The sequence below is a fragment of the Selaginella moellendorffii genome, unplaced genomic scaffold, assembly GCF_000143415.4.
Source record: "Selaginella moellendorffii unplaced genomic scaffold, v1.0 SELMOscaffold_28, whole genome shotgun sequence".
NCBI classification, from domain to species: domain Eukaryota; kingdom Viridiplantae; phylum Streptophyta; class Lycopodiopsida; order Selaginellales; family Selaginellaceae; genus Selaginella; species Selaginella moellendorffii.
Genome location: NW_003314289.1, coordinates 942,405 through 966,791, shown reverse-complemented (window position 1 = coordinate 966,791; position 24,387 = coordinate 942,405). Strand labels below are relative to the sequence as shown.

The following is a 24,387-nucleotide window of genomic DNA, read 5'->3' as shown; positions in this document are numbered from 1 at the left end:
CAGTTTTCTACCCAGAGCTTTCTCAATCACCTGTGGAACGTTAACTCGTCTCACTTGCTGCGACAGATTCTCGGTCTCTTGGCGCTCCTGGAACGCCTCAATGAAGCGATACAGTGATGTCTCGGCAATGCCCTTTCGAGGCTTTTGGTCACACCGAGAGCAATGCTCCTTGGAACTACAAGCAAACAGGTCTGGAGGTCCAAGTCGAGTGACACCAAAGAAGTTCGGCATTTTCTTGCTTTAGAAACGTGAGCAAGACCGTGATACCACAAGTCACACTGCTATGACATGTTATAACCCGGTTGATGTGGCAATATTGTAATATGAAGATTTGGCTATCCATATTCATATACCAGGTTTGTTTGAGTGTAAATTCTGAAAGTGTAACACAATCTGGTTGGGGCTTGCAATTTCTGACCATAACGATTTAATATCAAATGCTCCATAAAGCCCATCCTCCTAATCAAAACTTATCCCCAGAAGTTGGAGTCTTTGGTACTTCAAACCAAATGCTCTTTTAAAGCAAGATGACTGCCATTGTAAGATATCTATTTGGAGCTCAAGAACATATGGTCTGTGATAAATATAAAATGATAAGATGTCCCGTGTAGATTGAGCTTGGGGCAAAACAAGATTGGCAAGTATTTGTATGTATTAATCTAGATTTAAACTGAACATATCTAGTTTTCAGAGTGAATAAATGTGTATCTGTTTTTTAACTGTTTCGTTTGAAGAATGAATTTGATTCCATCATATTTGTCGCAACTAGCCATGTTTCGTTTTGTTTTTTCTGTGTGTTTGAGTTTGTGCTACTAATTACGTTGAAGGTGGTGTGGACCTTTGACAATGATGTTTTAATTCACCTCGGTCCCATTCTCACCGTTTGCAGTGCAACGAAAGGATCAAAATGGCCACTATAACAATAGAACTTTTGGGAAGCCGGTCGTTGTTTTTGTCTGGGACTATATAATATTATAATTCACAACCACCGTTAGAATGATGCAGTGTTCCTGACTTTATAAAAATATACAGAAAAACAGAAAAATGGTAATGGAATTAAAATAGAAAAGACTGTAGAACGACAAAGCGGCTGCCTTCCTGACATGCGTACATACGTCGCAACGCTCTTGGAATAATACCCGATAACATCGTCTTTTCTTTGGTGGCATTCGGCTTCCGTGTCACAGTCCGAGTGATTGCTTGCACTCCGTCAAAGCGTTGGTGCACTGAATGATAGAGATCTATCATCTTACTGGAACTCTAGGATCACTTTCCAGCTCGATCGATCAATCTAGTTCTTTCGCATCCATCCATTTGCATAGAGTTATCATCCATCATGGAACTCCGGGTGATCACAACACTAGTGCTAGCATTGTGGGTTTCTGGAGCTTTCAGGCATGGCTCCGGAGCTTCTCCTCCTGGGTTCTGGGAATTGCTCGTCGAAAACTCCGGTGTATCAGCCATGCATATGCTCGTCTCACACACCAACAAAGTTCTCATATTCGACAGGACGGACTACGGACCCTCGGCGATAAGGCTCCCGCACGGACGATGCCGGAACGATTCCTCGGATCTCGCGCTCAAGATCGATTGCTGGGCTCACTCGGTGGAGCTCCAAATTCCCACTCGCAACATTCGTCCCCTGGAAGTTCTTACAGATACCTGGTGCTCCTCGGGGGCCTTTCGAGCCGATGGTACGTTCACTCAAACAGGGGGATGGAACGATGGCGCTAGAGTCGTCCGCCACTACAACTTTTGCGAGGATTGCGACTGGACCGAGCAGCCCGGAGGCCTCCAGAGGCCTCGATGGTACGCCTCGAACCAGATTCTTCCGGATAATCGCGTTATAGTCGTCGGTGGTCGAGTGGCATTCAGCTATGAATTCGTCCCTGGAGATGGTCACCTCTACAGCCTTCCGTTTCTTCGCTCGACCAGCGATGGGCGATCCGAGAACAATCTCTATCCCTTCTTGCACCTCCTCCCGGACGGGAACATGTTCGTCTTTGCAAACTCCGAGTCGATTCTTCTCGACTATAAGAACAACAAGGTCGTCCGGTCCTACCCGAGTCTACCAGGCGGCGCGAGGAACTATCCAGCGTCGGGATCCTCGGTCATGCTCCCGCTGCTCGCCTCGCAGAGATTCCAGCGCGTGGAGGTGCTGATCTGTGGTGGAGCTTCAAAGACGGCTTATAAGCAAGCATCATCGGGGTCGTTCGAGACTGCTCTAAAAACTTGTGGGAGAATGGTGGTGACGGACAATAACCCAAGTTGGATATTGGAAGAGATGCCACTTCCAAGGGTCATGGGCGACATGTTAAACTTACCAACCGGAGAAGTTCTCATTATCAACGGGGCTCAACAAGGCACCGCCGGATGGAGGTTCGCGAGAAACCCAGCTTTGACACCACTCTTGTATTCTCCTTCCTCAACTTCGTCGTCCAAGTTCACCACTCTAGCTTCCGCAAGTATCCCACGCATGTACCACTCCACAGCGATTTTGCTACCGGATACCAGAGTTCTCGTGGCCGGGAGCAATCCAAACGTTGGCTATGACTTTAGCGAAGTTTTGTTCCCCACAGAGCTGAGGATCGAAGCTTTCAGCCCTCCATACTTGGACTCGTATTTCGATGGTGTGAGAGCTGAGATAAGTTCCATGTCTAAGGTGGTGATTGGATACAACTCTCAGATCACGATCGAGTTCTCGGTCTCGGTATTGGGCGACACGGAAGCTACTTTGTATGCTCCAGCCTTTGCGACACACGCTTATTCCATGAATCAGAGGCTGCTCAAGCTGGAATCAAGCACGCCAGTACTTGATGAGAATTCTGGATACTATACGTTCGTAGTACGAGCGCCTCCTACAAAAACAATAGCCCCTCCGGGGTATTACATGCTTTTCGTTGTCAATAGTGGAGTCCCCAGCATAGGGAAATGGATACAAATGCTCTAGTTTATAGGCGATTTATATTCTTTCACATGAATTATACAAGGGATTCCACACAAAAGACTTTGGAGGTTTCCTAGTGGCGGACGGAATCTACTAGGAATAATAGTGACACTAAAACAAAAGGTTTAAAACACTTTGTGAAACATACAAAAATTAATCTAAATCAATATAAAGGGTAGTGGCATTGACTTTACTGCATCTATTTCACGACATTCCTTTGGATATTATATCTTTTTTAAAAAAAAATTATAATCAAACATAAATAATAATAATAATAACCATAGTAAGCTTAGCATTTGGTTTTGCTTGCCCAAGATTGAACATTTGGTTTCCCATATTTATAAACAACCAAATTACAGTCTTGTTCAAGTGCCAATTCTGAGAGTGCAACACAATTTGGTTGGGGCTTGCAATAATTACCAGTTGACCATAATGATTCACTATCAAATGCTGAATAAAGAACTAAATTTCCATCCTCTTGCATCCTAAAAACACAATCAAAACTCATCCCATATGTTTTTGAGTCCCATATTGATATTTTACCAAAATATAATACAGCATTACAGTCTTCTTGCATTATAAAAACAATTGATTTCAAGAAAATTACTAGCAATTGACCAGGCCACCGGGTTGCTAGAATCATATTTTTGTATCCACTGAAAAGTGTAAAGTCCTCTGGATTGCAAGAAAAATAAGACCCTTTAGCTATTATATTTTCATTAGATGGGGCCATTGGACGTGAGTGGTATCCTCTTACAACATATGCTAAACCAAAGACTCCAACTTCTGGGTCTGCAATAAATATAAAATGATAAGATGCACGTGTAGATAGTGCTTGGGGTAAAACTAGTTTTGCCACTCTATCTATCACTTTAATAACTTTGGTATTGTTCACTCTTCCATTCTCATTAGGCCGACTACAATCTGTGGATGCTGAGAAAATGTAAAAATAGATATCAATTACACGATCGCTGCCCTCTTCTGTAATGCTGTTCTTGATTACTGTTTTTACAGGTGTTGTTTCTGACTCATACAACTCAAAAATAGGAGACATACGTAGATGAAAGAATACACGATCAATATCTCCTCGAGTAAGTGCTCCAGAGGTTCCTTTAAATACAAAGATCATTTCTTTACCAGGAGCTATTACTAATGCCATAGGGAAAACAGTATAATAGATCAAGATGCAAGGCAGCAAAAACATTTTCAATATTGAGTGAACAAATATCAAGCATTTGTAAACCTGTTGGTTAGAGACAAGGCTCTTCTCCTTGAGGTCCAGGGTTCCTAGTTGGGCCAATGATCTTAAAACATATAACTATGCTGGAAATAAAAATTAAACATCTTCTAAGTGTGCCATCTGTCCTATAGATATGTTTAAACTGTTGTTTGATGTTCATTGCAAAAAGAAAATGTTATTGTTCCTTGCGTTTAGAGTTCTGTATAAGTTAAGGAAAAGGAATAGTTTGGAAAGGACGACAACTTAGATGCAAGATCTCAAAGAAAATAAATGATGAAAACCTTCTAAGGCAGGCCAACAAACGAGAGATGGAGCCAACGCAGGACGAAATACATGCTTAAACAAAGGTCCAACGTGATTGTCTTCCGTGTCCAAGGATGCAAAAGCACATTATATGAAACGAAAAAGAAAAAGAGAACTCGTAAATTACCCTGCGTGGGATGCTTGCGGAAGCTAGAGTGGTAAACTTAGATGACGAAATTGAGTACAAGAGTAATGTTAAAGCTGGGTTTCTCGCGCATCTCCATTCCGGCGGTACCTTGTTGAGCCCCGTTGATAACGAGAACTTCTCTGGTTGGCAAGTTTACCATGACCCTTGGAAGTGTCATTCAAGACTTCTCTAAAAACTTGCGGGAGTATTGGCTAGCTCTTCGTGCCGCAGTAGGACACTAAGTTAAACAGAGTTTAGTAAGCGAATTTTCCTTGATATTATAGAGAGAACTTAAAAAAAAGGATATCAAATCTTGATACTGAAATAGCTTTATGACATTGGAATATAGATAAAACTCACAGCTCGCTGCTAGCTCTTCTTACATTTACATATGGCAAATCTGGTATTGTTAGTATATTCCATAATCTACTTTGACCACTGACTGGAATAATCAAAGTAGGTGCCCTAATCGCGAGAACCATGGAGAAGAGAGTAGCAGTGATTGGCGCTGGCGCGTCGGGTCTTGTAGCCGCTCGGGAGCTCCTGCGAGAGGGCCACAGCGTCGTGATCTTCGAGCAAGCCCGGCGAATCGGAGGTACATGGGTGTATGATCCTCCACCGCAAGAGTCTCACTCTAGAGCATCAAATGTGGCCCGCAATCATTCATGCCACAGCAGCATCTATCAATCGCTGCGCACGAATTTGCCGCGGGAGGTCATGGGCTTCTTGGATTATCCTTTCGTGCCGCGCCGCTCGTCCAGGGATGCGAGGAGATTCCCCGGCCACGAGGAAGTCTTGGATTACCTCGAGAGCTTTACGGTGGAGTTTGGGCTCCATGGCTACGTGAGATTTAACTCCAAAGTCAAGTATGTTGGATTGATGGAGAGCAATTGGATCGTCAAGAGCTTGAGCAGCGTTGGAAAGGAAGAAAAAGAGAGTGAGGACCTGTTTGACGCGGTCGTGGTTTGTAATGGCCATTATTTCCAGCCAAGGGTCGCTCAAATTCCTGGTAAGTTTTCTCAAAGCATCAGAACTTCATAGATAGAACGAAGAACTCTTTGTTTCTACAGGGATTGAGAGGTGGCCTGGAAAACAATACCACAGTCATACCTATCGCACTCCAGATCTTTTCAAAGACCAGGTTTGGATGATCAAACTAGTGATTTTTCAAACCTGGAAAGCTCTCCATCAGTTTCATTGTTTCACAAGGTGGTAGCAGTGATTGGAAATGGTCCAAGCGGCGAAGATTTGTGCAGCGACATTGCTGCTGCTTGCAAGCAAGTTCACTGGTGTGCCAAGTTATGGAATTCTCCGGTAGAGTCACTTCAACAAGGGAAGATCCAAAGACACTTGATGGTAAGATCAAAGTTGCGTTGTTTTCGTCTTCTCTCTAAAGTTTCTACTCTCAGATATCAAAAGCTGACAAAGATGGACGATTGCATTTTATGGATGGAACATCAGCTGTTGTGGATGCTATCTTGCATTGCACTGGGTAATTTCCGAGTTCTCCTTCTCTTTTTCGTTTCACATAATGTGCTTTTGCAGTTACTTATATGACTTCTCATTCTTGGATACCAAAAACTACGTTAAAGTGGAAGACAATCGCGTTGGACCTTTGTTTAAGCATGTCTTTCCTCCTGCGTTGGCTCCATCTCTCTCGTTTATTGGCCTGCCTTGGAAGGTTTTCATCGTTTATTTCTTCGAGCTCTTCCATCTAAGTTGTCGTCCTTTCCAGGCTATCCCTTTTCCTTTGAGCGAGCTACAAGCTAAATGGATTGCTGCCGTGCTCAAAGGACGAGCTAGTTTACCACCGAAAGGAGAGATGGCGAACGAAGTTGTGGGCTTTTACAGAACTCTCGAAGCTCAGAGAGTTCCAAATCGACACACACACCGGCTAGATCTCGAGATGGTTTGTTTTCTTTTTCTCTCTTCTTTAGTTTTTATCTCTTTTAGTTTCTAATGCCTACTGTTTCCATCTAGTTCGACTATGCTGAATGGCTAGCAAAGCAGTGTGGAGGAACTTGCCATGGCTTTGAGCCTTGGAGGAAGGAGCTCTTTCTAAGCACACGGGATAACAGGAAGCTCAATCCAGATAGCTATAGAGATGAATGGAGTGACAATGATTTGCATGAAAAGGTGGTAGCCATCCTGGTTAAGAAACAATAACAATAACAATGATGTAATAATAACAATAATGTCTTTTTCTTTTTCTTTGCAATGAACATAAAACAACAGTTAGCAAGTTCTGTCACAAAGGTATTGGTGAGTTTGAGAGGCTTTGCCAACTACCCAGCATTGGCTGGGCAAATACTAGTTTATAATAATAGGGAAGAGTTGCTAAGGTTTTTGGGCTGTCGGATCCAGCCAATGTGGGGGGGGGACTTTTATTTCTGTAACCACATTTTAATGAATAATCATTCTGCATCATCCTGCTGGCCATGGAGCTTGAGCCATTCCGGAATAACCTGCGAGGACAAAGAAAAAGAATCAATACTATCCATCAAGTAGAAAACTTCTTAACAGAAAATCACCTTCTTGCCTCGGGTTGGCAGCATTGCCTTGTGTCGCCCAAACAGTGTGATCACCCTCCAGCCCGGTACCTGGTCGTAGTTGTGGTGCACGAACAAGGCACCGAGGCGGAGATGCTTGGCCACCCAGGCGCCCAGCTCCGTTCCTCGGAGATGAGCATCATTGAACACCTGGTAGGCAGCCTTGTTGCACAAGAAGACGTCGCTCTTCTTCCCATCCTCGTCCCGAGGAGTGTCCCTGTTATGAACTGGAAAGAAGCCATACTTCATAGCCACCACCTCGTCAAGGCCGCTGGGGTGGAGCTTCTCCTTCTCCTCCGTGCATGGACGCCTTGGGGAGGCGCCGCTCCTGCTGCTGCGCCTGCGTTTGGGGCTCCTGGAGCGCGGCCTGTCGCCCGAGCGTGGCCTGCGGGAGCTAGAGGCATCCATTCCATCGTCAAGCCTGCGCTTGCCCGAGCGTCGCCTGCACAAGCTAGAGTCATCCATTCCATGGTCATCCCTGCTGCTAAGCCAGCGCTTTGGAAGCCCAAGAGGCCTGCTATCCATTCCATCGTCGTCCCGAGGCCCGCGCTCTGGCCTGGCACTTGCATGAGCGTCGCCGTCGTCCAACTCATGCCCTAGTCTCCCAGATTAGGGCTGATTGATGATTAGAACTTGACGGTGATTCTGATGCCATCGTTTGGCATGGATTCAGTGTGTTGCTACTGCACTTTGTTTAAATTTCACAGCAGCGTTTTGAACAAATGAAATCAAAGGTTATCTATCAGCCTTTTGGATTGAAGCCTTGTGGATGCACAATCCACAACGCAGTTTCAAGCGGCAACAAACAGCATCTAAGAATGCAATCTAAGAATGCAATTGCTGCCAGACGATCTCGAGAGTTGCGCATGTCAAGGTGAAGATTGCCATCCAAAGAACCCTAAACAGCAGCAAAGTTCCAGTAATCTTGCAGAATACCTAGTATGTCTCCATACAAGAAAGGAAATTGACTGGTAGCTACTAGACTAGCAAACAATTTTCAACTTCTCCATTGGCAGAGGTTTGTTGCATTAACATTTCCTGTCTAGAGACATCACTGTTTTTGGTCTTGGATGGTGAAGGTTACAACAAGGGAAGAATTAGACGTCTGGAAAAATACTCCCTAAGTTTCTTGTAAGAGAACTCTACTTCTCTTTTATTCTACTTCCTGTCTATATTCTGAAACGGGCACAAAATAGTTGTTTGTGGCTGTTCACAACGAAAATATGGAAGTATTTTCTCACATCAGCAGCCATATGCACGAAGCAATTGTTGGTAAAGTTCTTTCCATTCTTCTATAAGTGTTTTATGTTTAGTTTTTGATTGAAACAGCTTCTGGAATGGAAGCTATGAATTTGAAACAAATTAGTGAAGTTGGCTGACATGCTCTCCTTGTGTGTGCTTCTCTAGATATGATCTCGTAGAAGTGTAAGCATCCACTAGTAATTTCATATTGACACTTATTTCATTTTAGTTGATAAATTTGTCACAGTTTCAGTAGCCACTTGTGAGATTTCAAAACAGCTGCTATTTACAGGTGAGACATGGTGTCTTTTCTCACTAATACCGGTTTGAGTATAACAGTTCCATTCGTCCAGCTCTTCAATTGCATATGTTGTTCTCTATGATGGAGTTTGGCGTGCCTGTGAGAAGCACGATGGTATGTTGTGAGCTACTCGTCTGGACTTATTGCAGCAATTGTTGACCGTCTACTTTGTAGCAGATGCATAGTTTGAGCTCGAGCTTGTGTTTGCAACAAGTGCTTTCATTCCTACAATACCTCTTGTGATACAAAAATTGTTTCAACTTCTACAAAGTTGAAACAATTTTTGTACCACTATAGATACTGTGAAACCCAGTTTACCCTAAAAGTTGCTCTCAACTCGAGGAAGAATGCCTCAATAAGTCACAGCAGAACTTCTTGTATCAGAAGGAAGGCTGGGGATACCTGAGGGAGAATGAAATCTTGCTTGCAATGAGATGAAAGAGTTTGAGTTCTACTTGAAGAGCTCTCAACTTGGTCATGATTCTTAGAAAGTTTTTGTATGGAAGCTACTTGGGAAATGCTTGAAATCCCAATACTAACATAAGAAAATTATTCTTGTTTCCTATTCCCACTTAATATATATTAATTTTAGTGTTCATCTTCCATTCCAAGAAGGAGAGAATTTTCATATCTTTAAGTTTAAATTTTATTATTATTAACACAAAATAATATTACCAATAAATTAATGCTTAATTCTTTGTCACTGACTGGACTAATCAAAGAAGATGCCCTAATCGCGAGAACCATGGAGAAGAGAGTAGCAGTGATTGGCGCTGGCGCGTCGGGTCTCGTAGCCGCTCGGGAGCTCCTGCGAGAGGGCCACAGCGTCGTGATCTTCGAGCAAGCGCGGCGAATCGGAGGTACATGGGTGTATGAAGAGAATCACTCTGGATCATCAAATGCGGCCCGCAATTATTCATGCCACAGCAGCATGTATGAATCCCTGCGCACGAATTTGCCGCGGGAGGTCATGGGCTTCTTGGATTATCCTTTCGTGCCGCGCCGCTCGTCCAGGGATGCGAGGAGATTCCCCGGCCACGAGGAAGTCTTGGATTACCGCGAGAGCTTCGCGGTGGAGTTCGGGCTCCATGGCTACGTGAGATTTAACTCCAAAGTCAAGTATGTTGGATTGGTGGAGAGCAATTGGATCGTCAAGAGCTCGAGCAGCGCTGGAAAGGAAGAAAAAGAGAGTGAGGAGGTGTTTGACGCGGTCGTGGTTTGTAATGGTCATTATTTCCAGCCAAGGGTCGCTCAAATTCCTGGTAAGTCTTCTCAAAGCATCTAAGAACTTTCATAGATAGAACGAAGAACTCTTTGTTTCTACAGGGATTGAGAGGTGGCCTGGAAAGCATTACCACAGTCATACCTATCGCACTCCAGATCCTTTCAAAGACCAGGTTTGGATGATCAAACTAGTGATTTTTCAAACCTGGAAAGCTCTCCCTCAGTTTCATTGTTTCACAAGGTGGTAGCAGTCATTGGAAATGGTCCAAGCGGCGAAGATTTGTGCAGCGACATTGCTGCTGCTTGCAAGAAAGTTCACTGGTGTGCCAAGTCATGGAATTCTTTATCAGAGCCACTTCAACAAGGGAAGATCCAAAGACACTTGATGGTAAGCTCAAAGTTTCGTTTTTTTTATCTCGTATTTCTCTAACGTTTTTTCTTTTAGATATCAAGAGCTGACGAAGACGGACGATTGCATTTTATGGATGGAATGTCAGCTGTTGTGGATGTTATTTTGCATTGCACTGGGTAATTTACGAATTCTCCTTCTCTTTTTCGTTTCATATAATGTGCTTTTGTAGTTACTTATATAACTTTTCATTCTTGGACACCAAAAGCTACATTAAAGTGGAAGACAATCGCGTTGGGCCCTTGTTTAAGCATGTCTTTCCTCCTGCATTGGCTCCATCTCTCTCGTTTGTTGGCCTTCCTTGCAAGGTTTTCATTGTTTGTTTCTTCGAGCTCTTCCATCTAAGTTGTCGTCCTTTCCAGACTATCGCTTTTCCTTTGAGCGAGCTACAAGCTAAATGGATTGCTGCCGTGCTCAAGGGACGAGCGAGTTTACCATCGAAAGGAGAGATGGCAAACGAAGTTGTGGACTTTTACAGAACTCTCGAAGCTCAGGGTGTTCCAAAACGATACACTAACCATCTATATCTCGAGACGGTTTGTTTTTTTTTTTTAATTATTTTTTCTAGTGTTTTTCGTATCCAACGATCTCTTCTAGTTTCTAATGCCTGGTGTTTCAGTTCGACTATGCTGAATGGATAGCAAAGCAGTGTGGAGGAACTTGCCATGGCTTTGAGCCTTGGAGGAAGGAGCTCTGTCTAAGCACACTAGATAAGAAGAAGCTCAATCCAGGTATCTATAGAGATGAATGGAATGACAATGATTTCCATGAAAAGGTGGTGGCCATCCTGGCTAAGAAACAACAACAATAACAATAATTCCTTTGCTTTTCTTTGTAATGAACATCAAACAATAGTTTAAACATATATATACTACCTATTTGCTGCCGGGCGAAAATGGGAATTTCTTTCCGCTCTCTCTCTCTTGTTCCTCGCTCCAGTTTCCATCCATCCATCTTGTTCCTCGCTCCAGTTTCCATCCATCCAGTCAATGCAATCCAATCGACCCAATCCATAACAAATACTGTTTTGATTGTTATAGTTTTGTTACATTGAAAACGAAATTGGAATAATATTAAAATAACAAATATTATATTTCACTTTAGAAGAAGACTTGGAGGAAATAACTATAAACATGTGACACAGCAAGTCCACTGCAAAAAGTTAAATGTCAATGCTGGTCAATACATTACGTGTCGCAACACTTCTTTTTTTCCGCCATAGGCAATTGATAACTTCCCTGCATCAATGATTATTCATTAAGACATGGTGTAAGAAATCACACTGCTGTTTTGTTTCACTCCGTCTAAGCATGATGTAAAAATACTTTTCCCGGTGTATAGAACAGCACTTGTGCTGGAATGTGTGTAAATGTGTTAAAAATTTCCCCTAGGAAATATTCTCAAGAAGATTGATGTTATCATATGTTCTTCCTTATCACTCTTGAACATTTTATTGTAGATTTGGAGTTGGACTCTGCCCACTCTCGAAGAAGATCCAGCACTAAAGCAATCATGTTTCCAGCTTTGTAAGTTTATATTCTTTGTAAATCATAGAAATTTTGCTCACTAGACTCTACTTATTGTGTTAAAGGTCTAACTTAGTTTAAATCCTTGGAAATAAAAATGAATAGTGTGCCATCTGGATATCTAAACTGTTGTTTGATGTTCATTGCAAAGAAAAAGAAAAAGACATTATTGTTATTATTACATCATTGTTATTGTTATTGTTTCTTAGCTAGGATGCAAATTATTGTCACTCCATTCATCTCTATAGCTACCTGGATTTCAACGGTGTTCTTTCGGAATCCAGATTGAATCTATCGAAGATATAATCTTTGAAAGAGCGTTCATGTCCCTCTTTGCCAAGATTCTTACATGGTTTACATTGTTCTTGTATTTAAAATGCAGGAAGAGCTAGTAACAAGATGATATGATGGATTTGTGGATGTATTCCGAGGTGTTCTTTGGGAAGAACTCCAGCGAGCTCTTGTTCCTGAGGCTCTCCTGCTGATTTTTATCTCTAACATGTGATAAAGCTATTTCCTCCAACTACGTGGGCGTGCGAGCTCAATCACGGTGCGCAGTGTTATGGCGTGGCTCATTGCGATTCGATAAAGTTGTGAGATGGATTATGTCATGGATGTGTCTATCTATGTATGCCATGAGAAGGCAGAAGGGACATCGTTTTCTGCGGTGACGGGGATTGATCTTTCCTCGAGGCTCAAGAAGCAGCAGAACAATTAGAGACCCCCGTCATGGAGCAAATGCTACTCTCTGGAAATCGCCATATGTACCAATTGGCAAGTTTTCTAGTGCTCGATCTCGCGCCAGAGCCAAGTGGAATCGATCTTATAAGCACTTCCACATCTCCTTTGATCAAGGACATGTGGACCTTACTGGTCTTACTCTTACTAGACGAGAACATCAGACCTAAGAGAGTAATCGAGGTCTTCCTAGAGTGAGCCCCGACTGACTGGACGGCTAGCCCTTGATTGGATCAAAGCCACATTGAAACCATGACGGTGACAAGCGTGGAGCAGATGCATGAGCTCTAGAGCTGGATGCCTTCTATCGGACACGATTCACAACAGAGGACCAGCCATGACTGGAAGCAAGGTTGGCTCGAGCTGGACTCAATAGACGAAGGATCGGTTCTATACGTGGGATAGGATGCGAACTAATATCTGGTACGACTTTAAATCAGGCCACCCAGCTCAGTTGAGGTTCTTAACCTTGTGGCGCCATGCTTGTGGATTAAGTCTTCCTCTTTTTTGAATCTTCCTTTCTTTGTGTGCTCTTTCGGAATCCGGATTGAATCTACCAAAGATTCAATGGCGTTCACGTGCCAAGATTCTTACATGGTTTACATTGTTCTTGTATGTATAATGTAGGAAGAGCTAGTTATCGCGAGGTGTTCTTCGGGAAAGAACTCCTGTGGAGCAGCGAGCTTTTGTTCGTGAGTTTCTCCTATCCATCATGCCTCCCGGAGCTCCAGAAACGGTATCAAAGATTTTGCTGGGTTTTATCTATAATATGAATGATCCAATGTGATATAGTTTCAAAAGCTATTTCATCCAACTAAGTGGGCGTGCGAGCTCAGTGCTGCGATCACGGTGTCAGTTTTCCAGTGGGTAGTAGTGCAAGGTAAAAAAACACTCTAGATTTGATCCTACTTTGCTCTTTTCTATATCCTTTTTTTTACAGCGGTTTGAAGTAGATGGTTAAGCGCCCCAGCATTGAAAGGTGCTCAAGGTGCTGCTAGGGCGTCCTTGTGCTTGCGGCGCACTGAATAGTTTTGTCTTTGTAGATTTTACCTGCATTTAAGAATCTTCACACTGCTGTTTTGTTTCACTCCGTCTAAGCATGATGTAAAAATACTTTTCCAGGTATCTAGAGAACAGTGCGTAAATGTGTGTAAAGATCCCACCCACACAAATGACACCCAGTACGAGAAGATTGATGTTTTCAGAAGTTCCTCTTTGAACGTATATTTGGAGCTGCGAAATCTATGGACTCGATGAATTGTTCTTTATTAGAGATTCTGTAAAGATTCCACTAATTGATTAGGATGCCACACGGTGATTGTATTTTTGTTTGTTGATTCTTTTGAGGCTATGGAGGCTTTCAATGGTTCCTAGCGTTTGATGTAATATACGCTGTGGCGGAATCTAGTTTTTTTTGAGATTGCACAATTGTCAGTGGATCTACGCAGATAATGGTCGCAGGGAAGGTTCTGGAGCTCATTTCAACGCCTCATGTCGTTTGGCTTGGGCTCCTTAATGTAAAGAAGGTATTCTTCGTCTCGTCAGCAGCACGAGACTAACAATTCGCATTCGCGGGAGGTGGCTTCGTTTTGGCTTGACCTTCAGGCGAATAAAGAGCGAGGCTGCAAGGTCAGATTCTTCTCATTCTCACAGCAGAAGCAACCGAGCAAGATGGCACTGGCAGTGGGGTAGTTCTCCCATCTCGGTTTTCTCATGGGCTTCATCATCAACCAGATAGTTAATCGCCACGTCTGGGTCCGTCTGGAGTTCAAGCTCAAGAGGTTTGTAACTTGGCTTGGGTGGGATACCGAGCTCTCAATCCAGCAACGTCAACGAGATCTACGACCTCTACGTCGCTCATCTCACCGACACCAACACCAAAGCTCGGCAAACAGGATCCAGTTTACCAGAGTGAAGAACGCTATATAGCTGAATTGCCGTGGCAAGGGAGTGAAGGACAAGTTCAAAGGAGTCACATTCTCCTGGACTTTCAGCGTCACCGAGTCCTCCGGCAATGGACGGCCCAGTTACTACGATCGAAGTGGAGGAACACAGCGAGAGTACGTCGTCCAAGTTCACAGGAGGCACAAGTATACGCTCTTGCCGGAGTACATGAGGGAAGTTATCAAGCCTGGGGAGAGCTTGAAACGACAGAACCAAGACTGGCAGCTCTACACCAGCATTCGACACTCAATGGAGCGGGTTTACAAGAACAAGACGTGGAGATCGGTGCCTTCAAGCATGCCTTGACGTTCTCAAGTGGCGCTGGATCCCGAGCTCAAGAACAAGATCATCCAGGACCTGGACTCCTTCATGTAGTTTGCGATGGCAGAGATGAGCGACGACTTCCCAGTCCCTGGTGGCCCAGATACCCGCGCTTCCAAGCTCTCCCAGCTGAAGAACTCCTTGCCACCCACGCAGTACGATGTCTACGACATGGAGCTGACGGAGGTGAAGAGCAATGCCGACTTGAGGAAGCTGCTCATGGGGATAGAGCTCTAGAACTAGAGCTATCATCATGATCGAGGACATCGACTGCTCGCTGGAGCTTAAGAAGAGGGGGAATCCAGCACTGGAAGAAGAAACCAAAGAGACGGATGGCGAGTCCGAAAAGAAGACAAGAAAATGGATGAAGGGAGTAGCAAGCTTACACTGTCGGGGCTACTGAATTTCATCGATGGGGGGTGAGAGAATCATTATATTCACGACGAACCACAAGGAGGATCTGGATGGATCTGGTCAGGATGGCACATTTTCATGGGATACTGTGGATTCGAGGTGTTCAAGGTGCTCTTGAGATCTTGCAGCCCAGGGAGTTTGAAAAGGAGTTTGGGGAGATCAAAGCATCGCCAAGGTTGAGATCACTCCTGCTGAGGTGTTGGTCCAGAACAGGGGGAACTCGAGAGGGGCTCTAGTGAAAGTGATTGCGACTTGCCAGGATCGAAAGGAGCAAGGCTGCGACTCTACAGGTTGCAAATAAAAAAGGTGAAAGTGGTAAAAACGAACTTTAGAATGAGGAAATAATCTTTACCATAATTATTTCTCTACAGTTTTGTGCAAATTGGCTTTGTAGTAGAAGTTGGACCTTTTAACAAAATAAAGACTGCAATTAGTGAGCAAATGATATAAAAACTTACAACGTTCAAGACATGGTTGCTTCAATGCTGGATCCTCTTCGAGAGAGGGCGGCTGGAGTCCATAGATCATCTCGCAGCTCATGTCCTCAAAATCTACACAAAAAAAGAGTTCAAGTGATCAAACAAGAAATGAAAAAATCAGTCCTCTTACTCGGTGTCATGGTCAGAGGCAGTCCAAAGTCATTTGTGAATAAATCTTGGGTGGGAATTTTACACACATTTACGCACATTCCAGCACAGGAGCTGTTCTCTAAATACCTGGAAAAGCAATTTTTACATGCGCACTTTTCTTCTTTGTAGAATTCTTACCTGCATTTCAGAATCTTCACACCACTGTTTTGTTTCACCCCATTCACTTCTACCTCAAACGTCTGTCAAAGAGTTTGATAAACTAAAATCAAATCTACACTATTTTTTACCTCGCAAGGTCCTACTAGCCACTGGAAAAATGGCACCGTGATCGCAGCATTGAACTCGCAAGCCCATTTAGTTGGAGGAAATAGCTTTCGAAACTGTATCACAATGTTCGCTCAGCCATCACATAGATAAATAGTACCGTTTCTGGAGCTCCGGGAGGCATGATTGATAGGAAAACTTGACGAACAAGAGCTCGCTGCTCTACAGGAGTTCTTCCCTTGAGAACCCCTCGCGATACATCCACGAACCCATCGTATCCCGGCTTGTTGGTAGCTCTTCCTACATCAGATTTCTTTAGATCATACAAGGACGATATAAACCATGTCAGAATTTTATCCATACCTGTGGCACTCTCCATCTTCCTGGAAAAGAGGGACATGAAAGCTCTATCAAAGATTGAATCCTTGTATCGTGTCTTCTGGCCCATTGGCGCTGGCTTTCCCGACGGCTCCGCGATCTCACAGCGAATCAAGCTTCTATGGAATGAAATCGCGGGCGCGCCCAGCGCCATTCCGCAAGAACCAGAAAAAAATTAAAAAATGCCACGAGCAAAACGAGATTGCGATAACCGCCGCCCGGGGGGCTCGAACCCCCGACCACAAGGTTAAGAGCCTTGCGCTCTACCAACTGAGCTAGGGCGGCTTTGCATGTGATTGGGAAGAAAATTCGACAAACTTCTAGTTTCATCTTTTAAGCCTCTCCTGGAAGAGTTGGCACAAGTGCCATGCAAAACTGAAGAACAATATCAAGTAGCAGCGCTGTAGATTTAGTTATAATAGAGTATCTTGTGTTGAGAGTGGGATTCGAACCCACGCCCTTGCGGACCAGAACCTTAATCTGGCGCCTTAGACCAACTCGGCCATCTCAACTTCTTGTTTAACATTAATCGCGTGCCAACTTTCACGTTAAGTCGTCTAGCTTTATCTTCGTCCCCGGATTCGCTGGAGGAAACCCTCTCTGCCGGGCCTGGATTCAGCACACGCTCGCCATCAATGGCGGTGGGAAGAACGAGATGAATCGTTGAGCCGGAAAGAACCCGAGGCCCAGAGCTCTTGAGGCGGTGGCGAAGAGGAGCGGGAGACGATGATTTTTCTTTGTTCGTTCTTCTAACCCGGCAATGATCAGGAGCGAGGAGTACTGGCGCCAGGCAAAGTTCCTAACCCAACAGTACCAGGGCAGCAGCGCGAAGGCGTGAGAGGACTACGAGAGGCAAATCGCCTCGAAAACCTTGCCTTGGGACCAAGTTGAGAGCGATCGAGTGATGCACCAGCAGTGCCAGAAGCAACATTGAAACGATAAAAGAAAGAGTAAGAATGAAAGAAATCTATCTAGCAAAAAATCTAGAGCAAGCACTCTTGCAAGGGATTCACGACCTCACAGCAATTAATATTCAAGCGCAAACTTGTCGCTCCATTTTGGTAAAAACACGAGACAGTAAAAACGGGGCTTGAATCTTGCCGTAAATAATTGACACAAGAAGATTAATTTCTCTCATGGATACATTGAGCTCGAAAATCGAATTTTGATATATCATGATCATGTTTCCACATCCTACGTTGGGTGTAAGAAATATTCTAGAAAACGTTTTTGCACTCTTTCATAAGTTGCACATTATTATGAACAGCAGCTTATTTTCTCTCAAACACTGGAGACGATGGCACTGCTGTACGACTTGTCATAAGCCACAGAGTAAAGCATCACACCTCCGTACTTGGAGGAGCCCTTGATGGTTGGCAAGACCTGGGACGTAAGAACATTAGGAGGCATGTATCCAGACCCAGCAGCTTGAGGTGATGCTGGCAATCCCATGAAAACCTTGACAGTGCTTGGGGTGACGGAGTTTGAAACCCAATTATTCCAAGAGCCCAAGATCCCGGAAACTCCATTGTTGTTGTACTGACACTGTGGATTGTTATAGAACTGCACGAACACATATGTGAACAGCCCGGGAACCTTGATCACGGATCCAAGGCTTGCGTCTGGGATTGGACACTGAGGAGCAGCGCTTAGAATCAAGTTACCATTGAAAGATTTGAGCTTCTGAGCCATGGCGATGTAATACTGCTGTGGAGTGTTGCCCGTCTCGATGTCAAAGTCGACGCCGTCAAGAACAGCGGACCCAAGCGGACGATTGCTCGAAGAACCGCCCAAATAGTTGTTCCAGATGTAGGTGGCGACGGACTCGCCATCGCTGGACGAAGAGAGGCCATAGCTTCCGGCGCCACCGCCGATCGACAGGAGAACCTTGATGCCTTTGCTCTTGCAAGCGTTGATGTCCGAAGTGAGGCCTTTGCAGCCACCGGAGGGTGGATCGCAGTGCCCGGCAAGGTTGAGAAGTGGGGTTTGCCCTCTTCCAAACTGCGAAAGGAAGGAGATGATAAGAATGCGGTATCTTCCAGTGTTGCAAGCGCTGAGCAAGGTCCCTTCGTTTCCATCTTGGCCCCAGTATATTGCTATGCCACCCTTGGTTGTGCTTCCACCGCCGCCGCCACCGCCGCCGCCGCCGCCACCTCCGCTACCTGGGCACTGTGAAGCACAGTTTCCAGATCCACAGTATGCATCGGTTGTGCCACAGTAACCAAACTTGCTACAGCAGTAACCGGATTGGCAAAGCTTGGCTGCTGAGCAAGAGCCATCTTGTGCAAGAACTTTGATGCTCACAGAATTGATCAAGAACAAGCAGAGAACAACACTTGTGATTATCTTCATGTCTAGGTGAATCTGCAAAGAAAAGAAAAGAAGACGCTTGTTAAGTAGCCAAGCCGGTGCCGAGAAAGTCCATCATTCCTTTGAAAACCGCGGAAGATTGCTGTTTTCTTTTGAACTCTCCTCTTTGGAAACGTGCAGTCAACACCAGTTTCAAGGAGACTTTGACCAGTAAAGACTGTAGGCCTGAGGTGGCAATTATATATCAATGTCAAAGACCAATTCAAAACATAGTGGAGCACTAAGTTCCACCACCAATTCAAAATCAAATTCCACTACTATAAATCACGATCTAATCTTCTTCCAAGAAGGAGAGGTTCTCTAAACTTTGTCAAGGAGGGTGATCACCAACACTCTTTGCAATGATCACAGGGATCTTAATCTCAATCCTTCTCCTTCTTGTTGTTAATCTCTCTCAAGCAGCAGACATTTTAGGCCACAATGCGAGGCTCAAGAGCAACAATTTAGTGAGGAACAACATCAAATCCCAAGATGGGCGTTTCAATCTGGTTTGTGAGAATCATGTTTATAATTCACAATACATTCTGATTTATAATGTACAGATAATGCAATCGGATTGTAATTTAGTTTTGTATCGGACAAGTGATAACAAGCCTCTCTGGGCATCACGCACGGATAAGAAAGCATCTGGTTGCTATGTCTTGCTCCAAGGAAATGGGAACCTCGTCATCTTCAACGACGCCGACGTGGCAGTCTGGGACAGCGATACCATTGACGTCAGCAGCAAGGACGACGAGCAGTACCGCCTCGTCACCCAAAACGATGGCAACGTTGTCATCTACACGTCGGACAATAAGGCCACCTGGGCCACACATACTGTAAACTAAGGTAGTGACGTGGCGAGATAACTACTCCACGTGGCAGGCTTTTGTACTGACACATCAGCCTTAAAGAAGTTTTTCAAAAGTTTAAACATGTGTTTTAGGGCTAGCGGGAAGGAGGGAATGGACGCGTCGTGCTCCGCGAGCTGGGTGAGTGGTAGAATCCAGAGTTTCAGTCGAATTACACCGCGAGCTTCTAGCTCGGATCAAAATGGGCCGCAAAGCGCGATGGAGCGAGCCGCTGCTTATCGCAAGAAAATGGAGGAGCTGAAAATCAAGAAAAGCAAAGAGGAGGAGAAGAGCCCATTATCGTCGAACGAGGTGGAAGTCGAGATTATCACGAGAGATGGGGTGATCAAGAGGCGAGTTCCACGGCCTCAGGACTCCCTCACGCTGGAGATCAGGAAGAAGGGGATGGAATTCGTGGGGCTGGACTTCTCCGAGAAGAAGAAGCCGGGGCGGCCGGCGGGATTGATCGCCGAGTTTGAAGCTCCGCCTCCCGGACAGCTCCCGGAAGTGGAGATCATCACGAGAGACGTCGAGGATGCATCGAAAGCTGGAGATGATTTGTACAAGCCCAAGGTTTCTACGTGGGGTGTGTTCCCGCGGCCTCCAAACATCTCCAAGACGGTAAAAAATCAGTTTTCTTTTTTCTTTTTTTTTTTTTCTGGAAGAAGAGATGGCACGTTTTGTGTTTGATCTTTGATCTTTGTTTTTCTTGTAGTTTGGAGGAGGACGAACAATAAAACCGGGAGAAGAGCTTGAAACTGACGAGGAGAAGAAAGCTCGCGAAACAAAGACTAAAGAGTTGCTTGCCGAGTATCGACGAAAAATGGGCCTGGATATTGATCCGAGAGTTTCTTCCGAGTGCCAAGAGGTTTGTATTCCTCTTTTGTTTCAGATCTCTCGATTTCTAAATGGTGGAACATGTAGTTACGTTGCAGATCATGAGTAAAGCAGAAGGATTGCTCAAGAGTGGCAAGTTAAGAGATGCAGTGCAAAACTTTGAGATTGTCATGGAGAAGATGGTTTTCCAGGTTTCAGTCATGAAGTTTCAGTCGTTGTTCTAAAGCAAAATTCGTTTTTTCTGCTTGGCAGAGCGAGCTCCATGGACAAGCAGCGCTCTCAAAGGCATTGTGCCTCGAATCCATGAATAGGTAAAATAATCTCCAGCTTTTCTCTTTCACAAAGTTGTCTTTCTTTCACTCCAGATCGCGTGAAGCTCGCGTGATCTATGACAAGCTTGTCTCGCATTCAAGTCAGAGCGTCAAGAAAAGAGCCAAACAACTCATATTTAGTTTCGAGGTAAATCAAAGAACCTTGTCATATAGTTTCGGATCTCGTCAATCAAAAACTTTCTAGGCCGCGGAGAAGCTCAAAGTAAGTGAAAACTCAACATGGGACGCGAACGCTTACCGGGACTACTTCGAGCTCATTCCAAGGAAGTACACTCGCTACAACTCGTCCTACACAAAACCATCCAGTGAAGAAGGAGAAGATGATCAAAAAGCGGCATTTACAGAGGGATTGTTCTACTTTGTACTAACTTTGGCTCCTGTGATACTGGTGTTCGTGGTTGCCATTCTCAAACGAAATGGACACTAATCAAAAGTATAGGATTTTATCTTTCTGACAAGCAAAGCCGCCCTAGCTCAGCTGGTAGAGCGCAAGGCTCTTAACCTTGTGGTCGTGGGTTCGAGCCCCACGGGCGGCGGATTTTTTGTTTTGTGTTGCGTGCTTGGCACACGCTGGCTCTCTCGTTTTGGTTGTAGATTAGTTTTTTTTCTGGTTCTTTTGGAATGGCGATGAGCTCCGTTTCACTGCATAGTAGAAGCTTGATTCGCTGTGAGATCGCGGAGCCGTCGGGAAAGCCAGCGCCAATGGGCCAGAAGACACGATACAAGGATTCAATCTTTGACAGAGCTTTCATGTCCCTCTTTGCCAGGAAGATGGAGAATGCCACAGGTATGGATAAAGATTCTTACATGGTTTATATTGTCCTTGTATGATCAAAAGAATTCTAATGTAGGGAGAGCTAGCAAAAAGACTGGATATGATGGGTTCGTGGATGTATCGCGAGGTGTTCTTCAGGGAAGAAATCCGGTAGAGCAGCGAGCTCTTGTTCGTGAAGTTCTTCTATCAATCATGCCTCCCGGAGCTCCAGAAACGGTACTATCAAGATTTTCCTTTTCGAGTTTTATCTATGTGATGTATTGTGATATAGTTTCGAAAGCTATTTCCTCCAACTAAATGGGCTTGCGAGTTCAATGCTGCGATCACGGTGCCATTTTTCCAGTGGCTCGTAGGACCTTGCGAGGTAAAAAAAATCCACGAATTGATCCTAGTTTGTTCTTTTCTATATCAAACTTTTTGACAGCGGTTTGAGGTAGAAGTGAATGGAGTGAAACAAAACAGCGGTGTGAAGATTCTTAAATGCAGGTGAGATTTCTACAAAGAAGAGAACTAAGCATGTAAAAATACGTTTCCAGGTATCTAGAGAACAGCAACTGTGTTGGAATGTGCGTAAATATGTGTAAAATTCCCACCCAGGATTTCTTCACAAATGACTTTGGGTTGCCTCTCACCATGACACCAAGTACGAGAAGATTGATGTTTTTATTTCCTCTTTGATCACCCTCAGCGTTTTTGTAGATTTTGAAGACATGAGCTGTGAGATGATCTATGGGCTCCAGCCAACCTCTCTCGAAGAAGATCCTGCATTGAAGCAACCATGCCTCCAGCTATGTAAGTTTAGATTCTTGGTATCAAAAAGATCTTGCTAATTTTTTTTTTGTTTTATGAGAAGGTCCAACTTCTACAACAACGGCTGTATGCACAAAACTCCAGCAAGACTACTAAGAAAAAATAAAATAATAATAATAAAGCTTAAAGGTTTATTTTTTTATATGGTACGTGGCTATTAGTAATAGTATGTGTTTCTTGGCTGGTCTCCCCATTTCTAGCTAGTTGTATATACCAATTTAATATTCACATCAGTGGCATAGCAACATTAACAATAACATTCGAAGAAGCTTTTAGTTTGAAATTTAATCTCTCTAGACTTTCAATTTCTTTTTTCAAAAGATTGTAAATTTACTCAATTAGCCACTCCTCTAACATTGAATTTAGTTTCGAAATAATTGAGTTATGAATCTAGCTTGTATGAGTAAAGTCCTACAACAATAAAGCCAACTTGATTAGTGGCCATTTACCCCTAGATCTCAACAGCCTCATAAATATAGCACTACTGAAGAACTCAAACCTAAGTGCACAAATGTGAAATATTGACCTTGACTCTCAATAATTTCGAAGCAATGTATATTGCTTTTGGCACTGACTCTTCAAATTATCTAGTAAGTATAGTTTAATTCTTACTTGCATGTTTGTTTTTGTTTTACATTTTAGGTCTAAGCCTAAGTTTCATATTATGAGTATTTATAGGCCATAGAACATTAAATTCCATTTGGCTCTATTTTACATATTAGATTTAGCATTGAGATGTTGAAAGTTTTAGAATTACTCTAATGTCGCTCTATGCTCTTATCCCTTTGCTCATTAAAATCTACACCGTAAAGTCATTTTGTGTTTCAATTTCTTACGCTAGTTATATATTCGGGAGTTTAGCTTCATTCATTCATTGAATAGCATAAGGCTTTAAATTTAAATTCCACTCTACTACCCTTGGCTCATGTATCTAATGGTTTTCCTATGATAAACTATTATAGGGAAAAGGTGAAAACCATATGTGCTTTAGATATGTGGCCAAAGGTTTAATTTCCACTTCATGGTTATTCTATGGTAAATTATTGTAAGATAAAGGGTGAAAACTATATGTATTATAACCATTTTGAGAACCTAATCAAAGTTATTGTAACATTATTGCGTATAGTGAGATAAGATATCTCTCCATGGAGAAAGTTGGAAGGTTAAATTTTCCATCTGTGGTAATTCAAGTGGTTAATATTTGGTAGGGCCTATTAGAGATTGATATTTTGTTTCATTAGTCTTAATGAAGATTATATTGATAGTTTGGTTATACTTTTCTGTCATTAACATTTATGCATTTTGCTAGTTAGCAATTATATTGGTGTTCAAATGAGTTGAGTGGCAAGTTAAATTAGTTGTGCTTTAGATGAGAATGTTTAGTAAGGATTAAGTTTTATCTTTTTTTTGAAAAATGATTTACTCATAGATTATACTAACTTTATAAAAGGAAGAGTTAATTATTGATATTGAAATTCTTGGTTTCTTATTAAATTTGAGTTGATGATATATTGATTATTGATGATTTTTCTTGTATTTGTTATGAAATGAGTTACGTTATGCTTTAAAAGATGGATTCATAAAGGATTGTTTAGTGATCACTTGTTGAGTATAATTTCAATGTACTTAGTTGTTGGATTGATACAATAATGCTCTCTATTAGCTTTTACATTATAAAATTTAGATTATGGATGTGTTGAGAAGGGTATTGTGAGTTGTACCATAATTTCTTCTTTTGGTATTAAAGTTGGTTAATGAAAAACTTATAATTATTGTTAAGTGAAATTTAACTATATACTTCTTCAAGTTTTAGGTTCTTTGGGTTATCATGTTTATTATTTCATTTGCTAAGAGTTGTTAGTAAAGGCATTTTAGCTCATTAGTTCCAATATTAAAGTTGATATGTACATTTAGTA

General features: G+C 43.2%; 7 protein-coding genes and 3 non-coding genes across 11 annotated transcripts; 6 read left to right on the top strand and 4 right to left on the bottom strand.

Annotated features, from left to right (window-relative positions):
* The first annotated feature begins 1,287 nt into the window (after positions 1 to 1,287).
* On the top strand, positions 1,288 to 3,078 carry LOC9645282 (aldehyde oxidase GLOX). Its single transcript, XM_002975690.2, has one exon. It carries the CDS (start codon positions 1,337 to 1,339, stop codon positions 2,948 to 2,950), a length of 1,614 nt encoding a protein of 537 aa, XP_002975736.2. The 5' UTR covers positions 1,288 to 1,336; the 3' UTR covers positions 2,951 to 3,078.
* Positions 3,079 to 5,088: 2,010 nt separating this feature from the next.
* On the top strand, positions 5,089 to 6,828 carry LOC9645281 (flavin-containing monooxygenase FMO GS-OX-like 4). Its single transcript, XM_024680740.1, has 7 exons — positions 5,089 to 5,626; positions 5,688 to 5,758; positions 5,827 to 5,973; positions 6,027 to 6,109; positions 6,163 to 6,298; positions 6,353 to 6,526; positions 6,598 to 6,828. The coding sequence occupies exons 1-7, from the start codon at positions 5,098 to 5,100 to the stop codon at positions 6,781 to 6,783; spliced, it is 1,326 nt and encodes a 441-aa protein (XP_024536508.1). The 5' UTR covers positions 5,089 to 5,097; the 3' UTR covers positions 6,784 to 6,828.
* Positions 6,829 to 9,442: 2,614 nt separating this feature from the next.
* LOC9645280 (flavin-containing monooxygenase FMO GS-OX-like 3) lies at positions 9,443 to 11,211 on the top strand. Its single transcript, XM_002975688.2, has 7 exons — positions 9,443 to 9,971; positions 10,036 to 10,106; positions 10,175 to 10,321; positions 10,379 to 10,461; positions 10,515 to 10,650; positions 10,705 to 10,878; positions 10,962 to 11,211. The coding sequence occupies exons 1-7, from the start codon at positions 9,455 to 9,457 to the stop codon at positions 11,151 to 11,153; spliced, it is 1,320 nt and encodes a 439-aa protein (XP_002975734.1). The 5' UTR covers positions 9,443 to 9,454; the 3' UTR covers positions 11,154 to 11,211.
* A 4,073-nt stretch (positions 11,212 to 15,284) lies between these two features.
* Positions 15,285 to 16,695, bottom strand: LOC9630380 (beta-carotene isomerase D27, chloroplastic). 2 transcript variants are annotated; one of them, XM_024680543.1, is made up of 8 exons: positions 16,503 to 16,695; positions 16,300 to 16,439; positions 16,163 to 16,255; positions 16,053 to 16,114; positions 15,895 to 16,001; positions 15,744 to 15,836; positions 15,638 to 15,691; positions 15,285 to 15,569 (listed from the first exon to the last, which is right to left on the bottom strand). In XM_024680543.1, the coding sequence occupies exons 1-7, from the start codon at positions 16,669 to 16,671 to the stop codon at positions 15,651 to 15,653; spliced, it is 705 nt and encodes a 234-aa protein (XP_024536311.1). In that variant the 5' UTR covers positions 16,672 to 16,695; the 3' UTR covers positions 15,285 to 15,569; positions 15,638 to 15,650. The 2 variants fall into 2 exon arrangements, with proteins under 2 accessions (XP_024536311.1, XP_024536310.1); XM_024680542.1 differs by lacking the exon at positions 15,285 to 15,569 and having other exon boundaries at positions 15,588 to 15,691.
* A 34-nt stretch (positions 16,696 to 16,729) lies between these two features.
* On the bottom strand, positions 16,730 to 16,802 carry TRNAK-CUU. Its single transcript has one exon. It is a non-coding gene; the product is annotated as a tRNA-Lys (tRNA).
* A 146-nt stretch (positions 16,803 to 16,948) lies between these two features.
* On the bottom strand, positions 16,949 to 17,029 carry TRNAL-AAG. Its single transcript has one exon. It is a non-coding gene; the product is annotated as a tRNA-Leu (tRNA).
* Positions 17,030 to 17,727: 698 nt separating this feature from the next.
* Positions 17,728 to 18,870, bottom strand: LOC9645279 (acidic endochitinase). Its single transcript, XM_002975509.3, has one exon. It carries the CDS (start codon positions 18,867 to 18,869, stop codon positions 17,799 to 17,801), a length of 1,071 nt encoding a protein of 356 aa, XP_002975555.2. The 5' UTR covers position 18,870; the 3' UTR covers positions 17,728 to 17,798.
* A 959-nt stretch (positions 18,871 to 19,829) lies between these two features.
* LOC9645277 lies at positions 19,830 to 21,341 on the top strand. The gene is made up of 6 exons (XM_002975685.2): positions 19,830 to 20,338; positions 20,433 to 20,585; positions 20,653 to 20,745; positions 20,807 to 20,865; positions 20,920 to 21,013; positions 21,071 to 21,341. Exons 1-6 carry the CDS (start codon positions 19,832 to 19,834, stop codon positions 21,311 to 21,313), a joined length of 1,149 nt encoding a protein of 382 aa, XP_002975731.2. The 5' UTR covers positions 19,830 to 19,831; the 3' UTR covers positions 21,314 to 21,341.
* An 8-nt stretch (positions 21,342 to 21,349) lies between these two features.
* On the top strand, positions 21,350 to 21,422 carry TRNAK-CUU. The gene has a single exon. It is a non-coding gene; the product is annotated as a tRNA-Lys (tRNA).
* On the top strand, positions 21,374 to 22,613 carry LOC9645276 (beta-carotene isomerase D27, chloroplastic). The gene is made up of 7 exons (XM_002975684.2): positions 21,374 to 21,673; positions 21,738 to 21,877; positions 21,933 to 22,025; positions 22,086 to 22,147; positions 22,198 to 22,304; positions 22,361 to 22,453; positions 22,515 to 22,613. Exons 1-7 carry the CDS (start codon positions 21,508 to 21,510, stop codon positions 22,565 to 22,567), a joined length of 714 nt encoding a protein of 237 aa, XP_002975730.2. The 5' UTR covers positions 21,374 to 21,507; the 3' UTR covers positions 22,568 to 22,613.
* Positions 22,614 to 24,387: the final 1,774 nt, after the last annotated feature.

Coding starts and splice junctions, on each gene's coding strand:
- LOC9645282 (XM_002975690.2), top strand. CDS start 1,337: ATGGAACTCCGGGTGATCACAACACTAGTGCTAGCATTGTGGGTTTCT.
- LOC9645281 (XM_024680740.1), top strand. CDS start 5,098: ATGGAGAAGAGAGTAGCAGTGATTGGCGCTGGCGCGTCGGGTCTTGTA. Junction 5,627..5,687: donor AAGGGTCGCTCAAATTCCTG/GTAAGTTTTCTC, acceptor TTGTTTCTACAG/GGATTGAGAGGTGGCCTGGA. Junction 5,974..6,026: donor AGATCCAAAGACACTTGATG/GTAAGATCAAAG, acceptor TTCTACTCTCAG/ATATCAAAAGCTGACAAAGA.
- LOC9645280 (XM_002975688.2), top strand. CDS start 9,455: ATGGAGAAGAGAGTAGCAGTGATTGGCGCTGGCGCGTCGGGTCTCGTA. Junction 10,462..10,514: donor GTTATTTTGCATTGCACTGG/GTAATTTACGAA, acceptor GTGCTTTTGTAG/TTACTTATATAACTTTTCAT. Junction 10,879..10,961: donor ACCATCTATATCTCGAGACG/GTTTGTTTTTTT, acceptor CTGGTGTTTCAG/TTCGACTATGCTGAATGGAT.
- LOC9630380 (XM_024680543.1), bottom strand. CDS start 16,671: ATGGCGCTGGGCGCGCCCGCGATTTCATTCCATAGAAGCTTGATTCGC. Junction 16,256..16,299: donor CTCCCGGAGCTCCAGAAACG/GTACTATTTATC, acceptor ATTGTGATACAG/TTTCGAAAGCTATTTCCTCC. Junction 16,115..16,162: donor GGCTAGTAGGACCTTGCGAG/GTAAAAAATAGT, acceptor ACTCTTTGACAG/ACGTTTGAGGTAGAAGTGAA.
- LOC9645279 (XM_002975509.3), bottom strand. CDS start 18,869: ATGAAGATAATCACAAGTGTTGTTCTCTGCTTGTTCTTGATCAATTCT.
- LOC9645277 (XM_002975685.2), top strand. CDS start 19,832: ATGGACGCGTCGTGCTCCGCGAGCTGGGTGAGTGGTAGAATCCAGAGT. Junction 20,866..20,919: donor TGCCTCGAATCCATGAATAG/GTAAAATAATCT, acceptor CTTTCACTCCAG/ATCGCGTGAAGCTCGCGTGA. Junction 21,014..21,070: donor AACTCATATTTAGTTTCGAG/GTAAATCAAAGA, acceptor AAAACTTTCTAG/GCCGCGGAGAAGCTCAAAGT.
- LOC9645276 (XM_002975684.2), top strand. CDS start 21,508: ATGGCGATGAGCTCCGTTTCACTGCATAGTAGAAGCTTGATTCGCTGT. Junction 21,878..21,932: donor CTCCCGGAGCTCCAGAAACG/GTACTATCAAGA, acceptor ATTGTGATATAG/TTTCGAAAGCTATTTCCTCC. Junction 22,454..22,514: donor GCAACCATGCCTCCAGCTAT/GTAAGTTTAGAT, acceptor TTTTATGAGAAG/GTCCAACTTCTACAACAACG.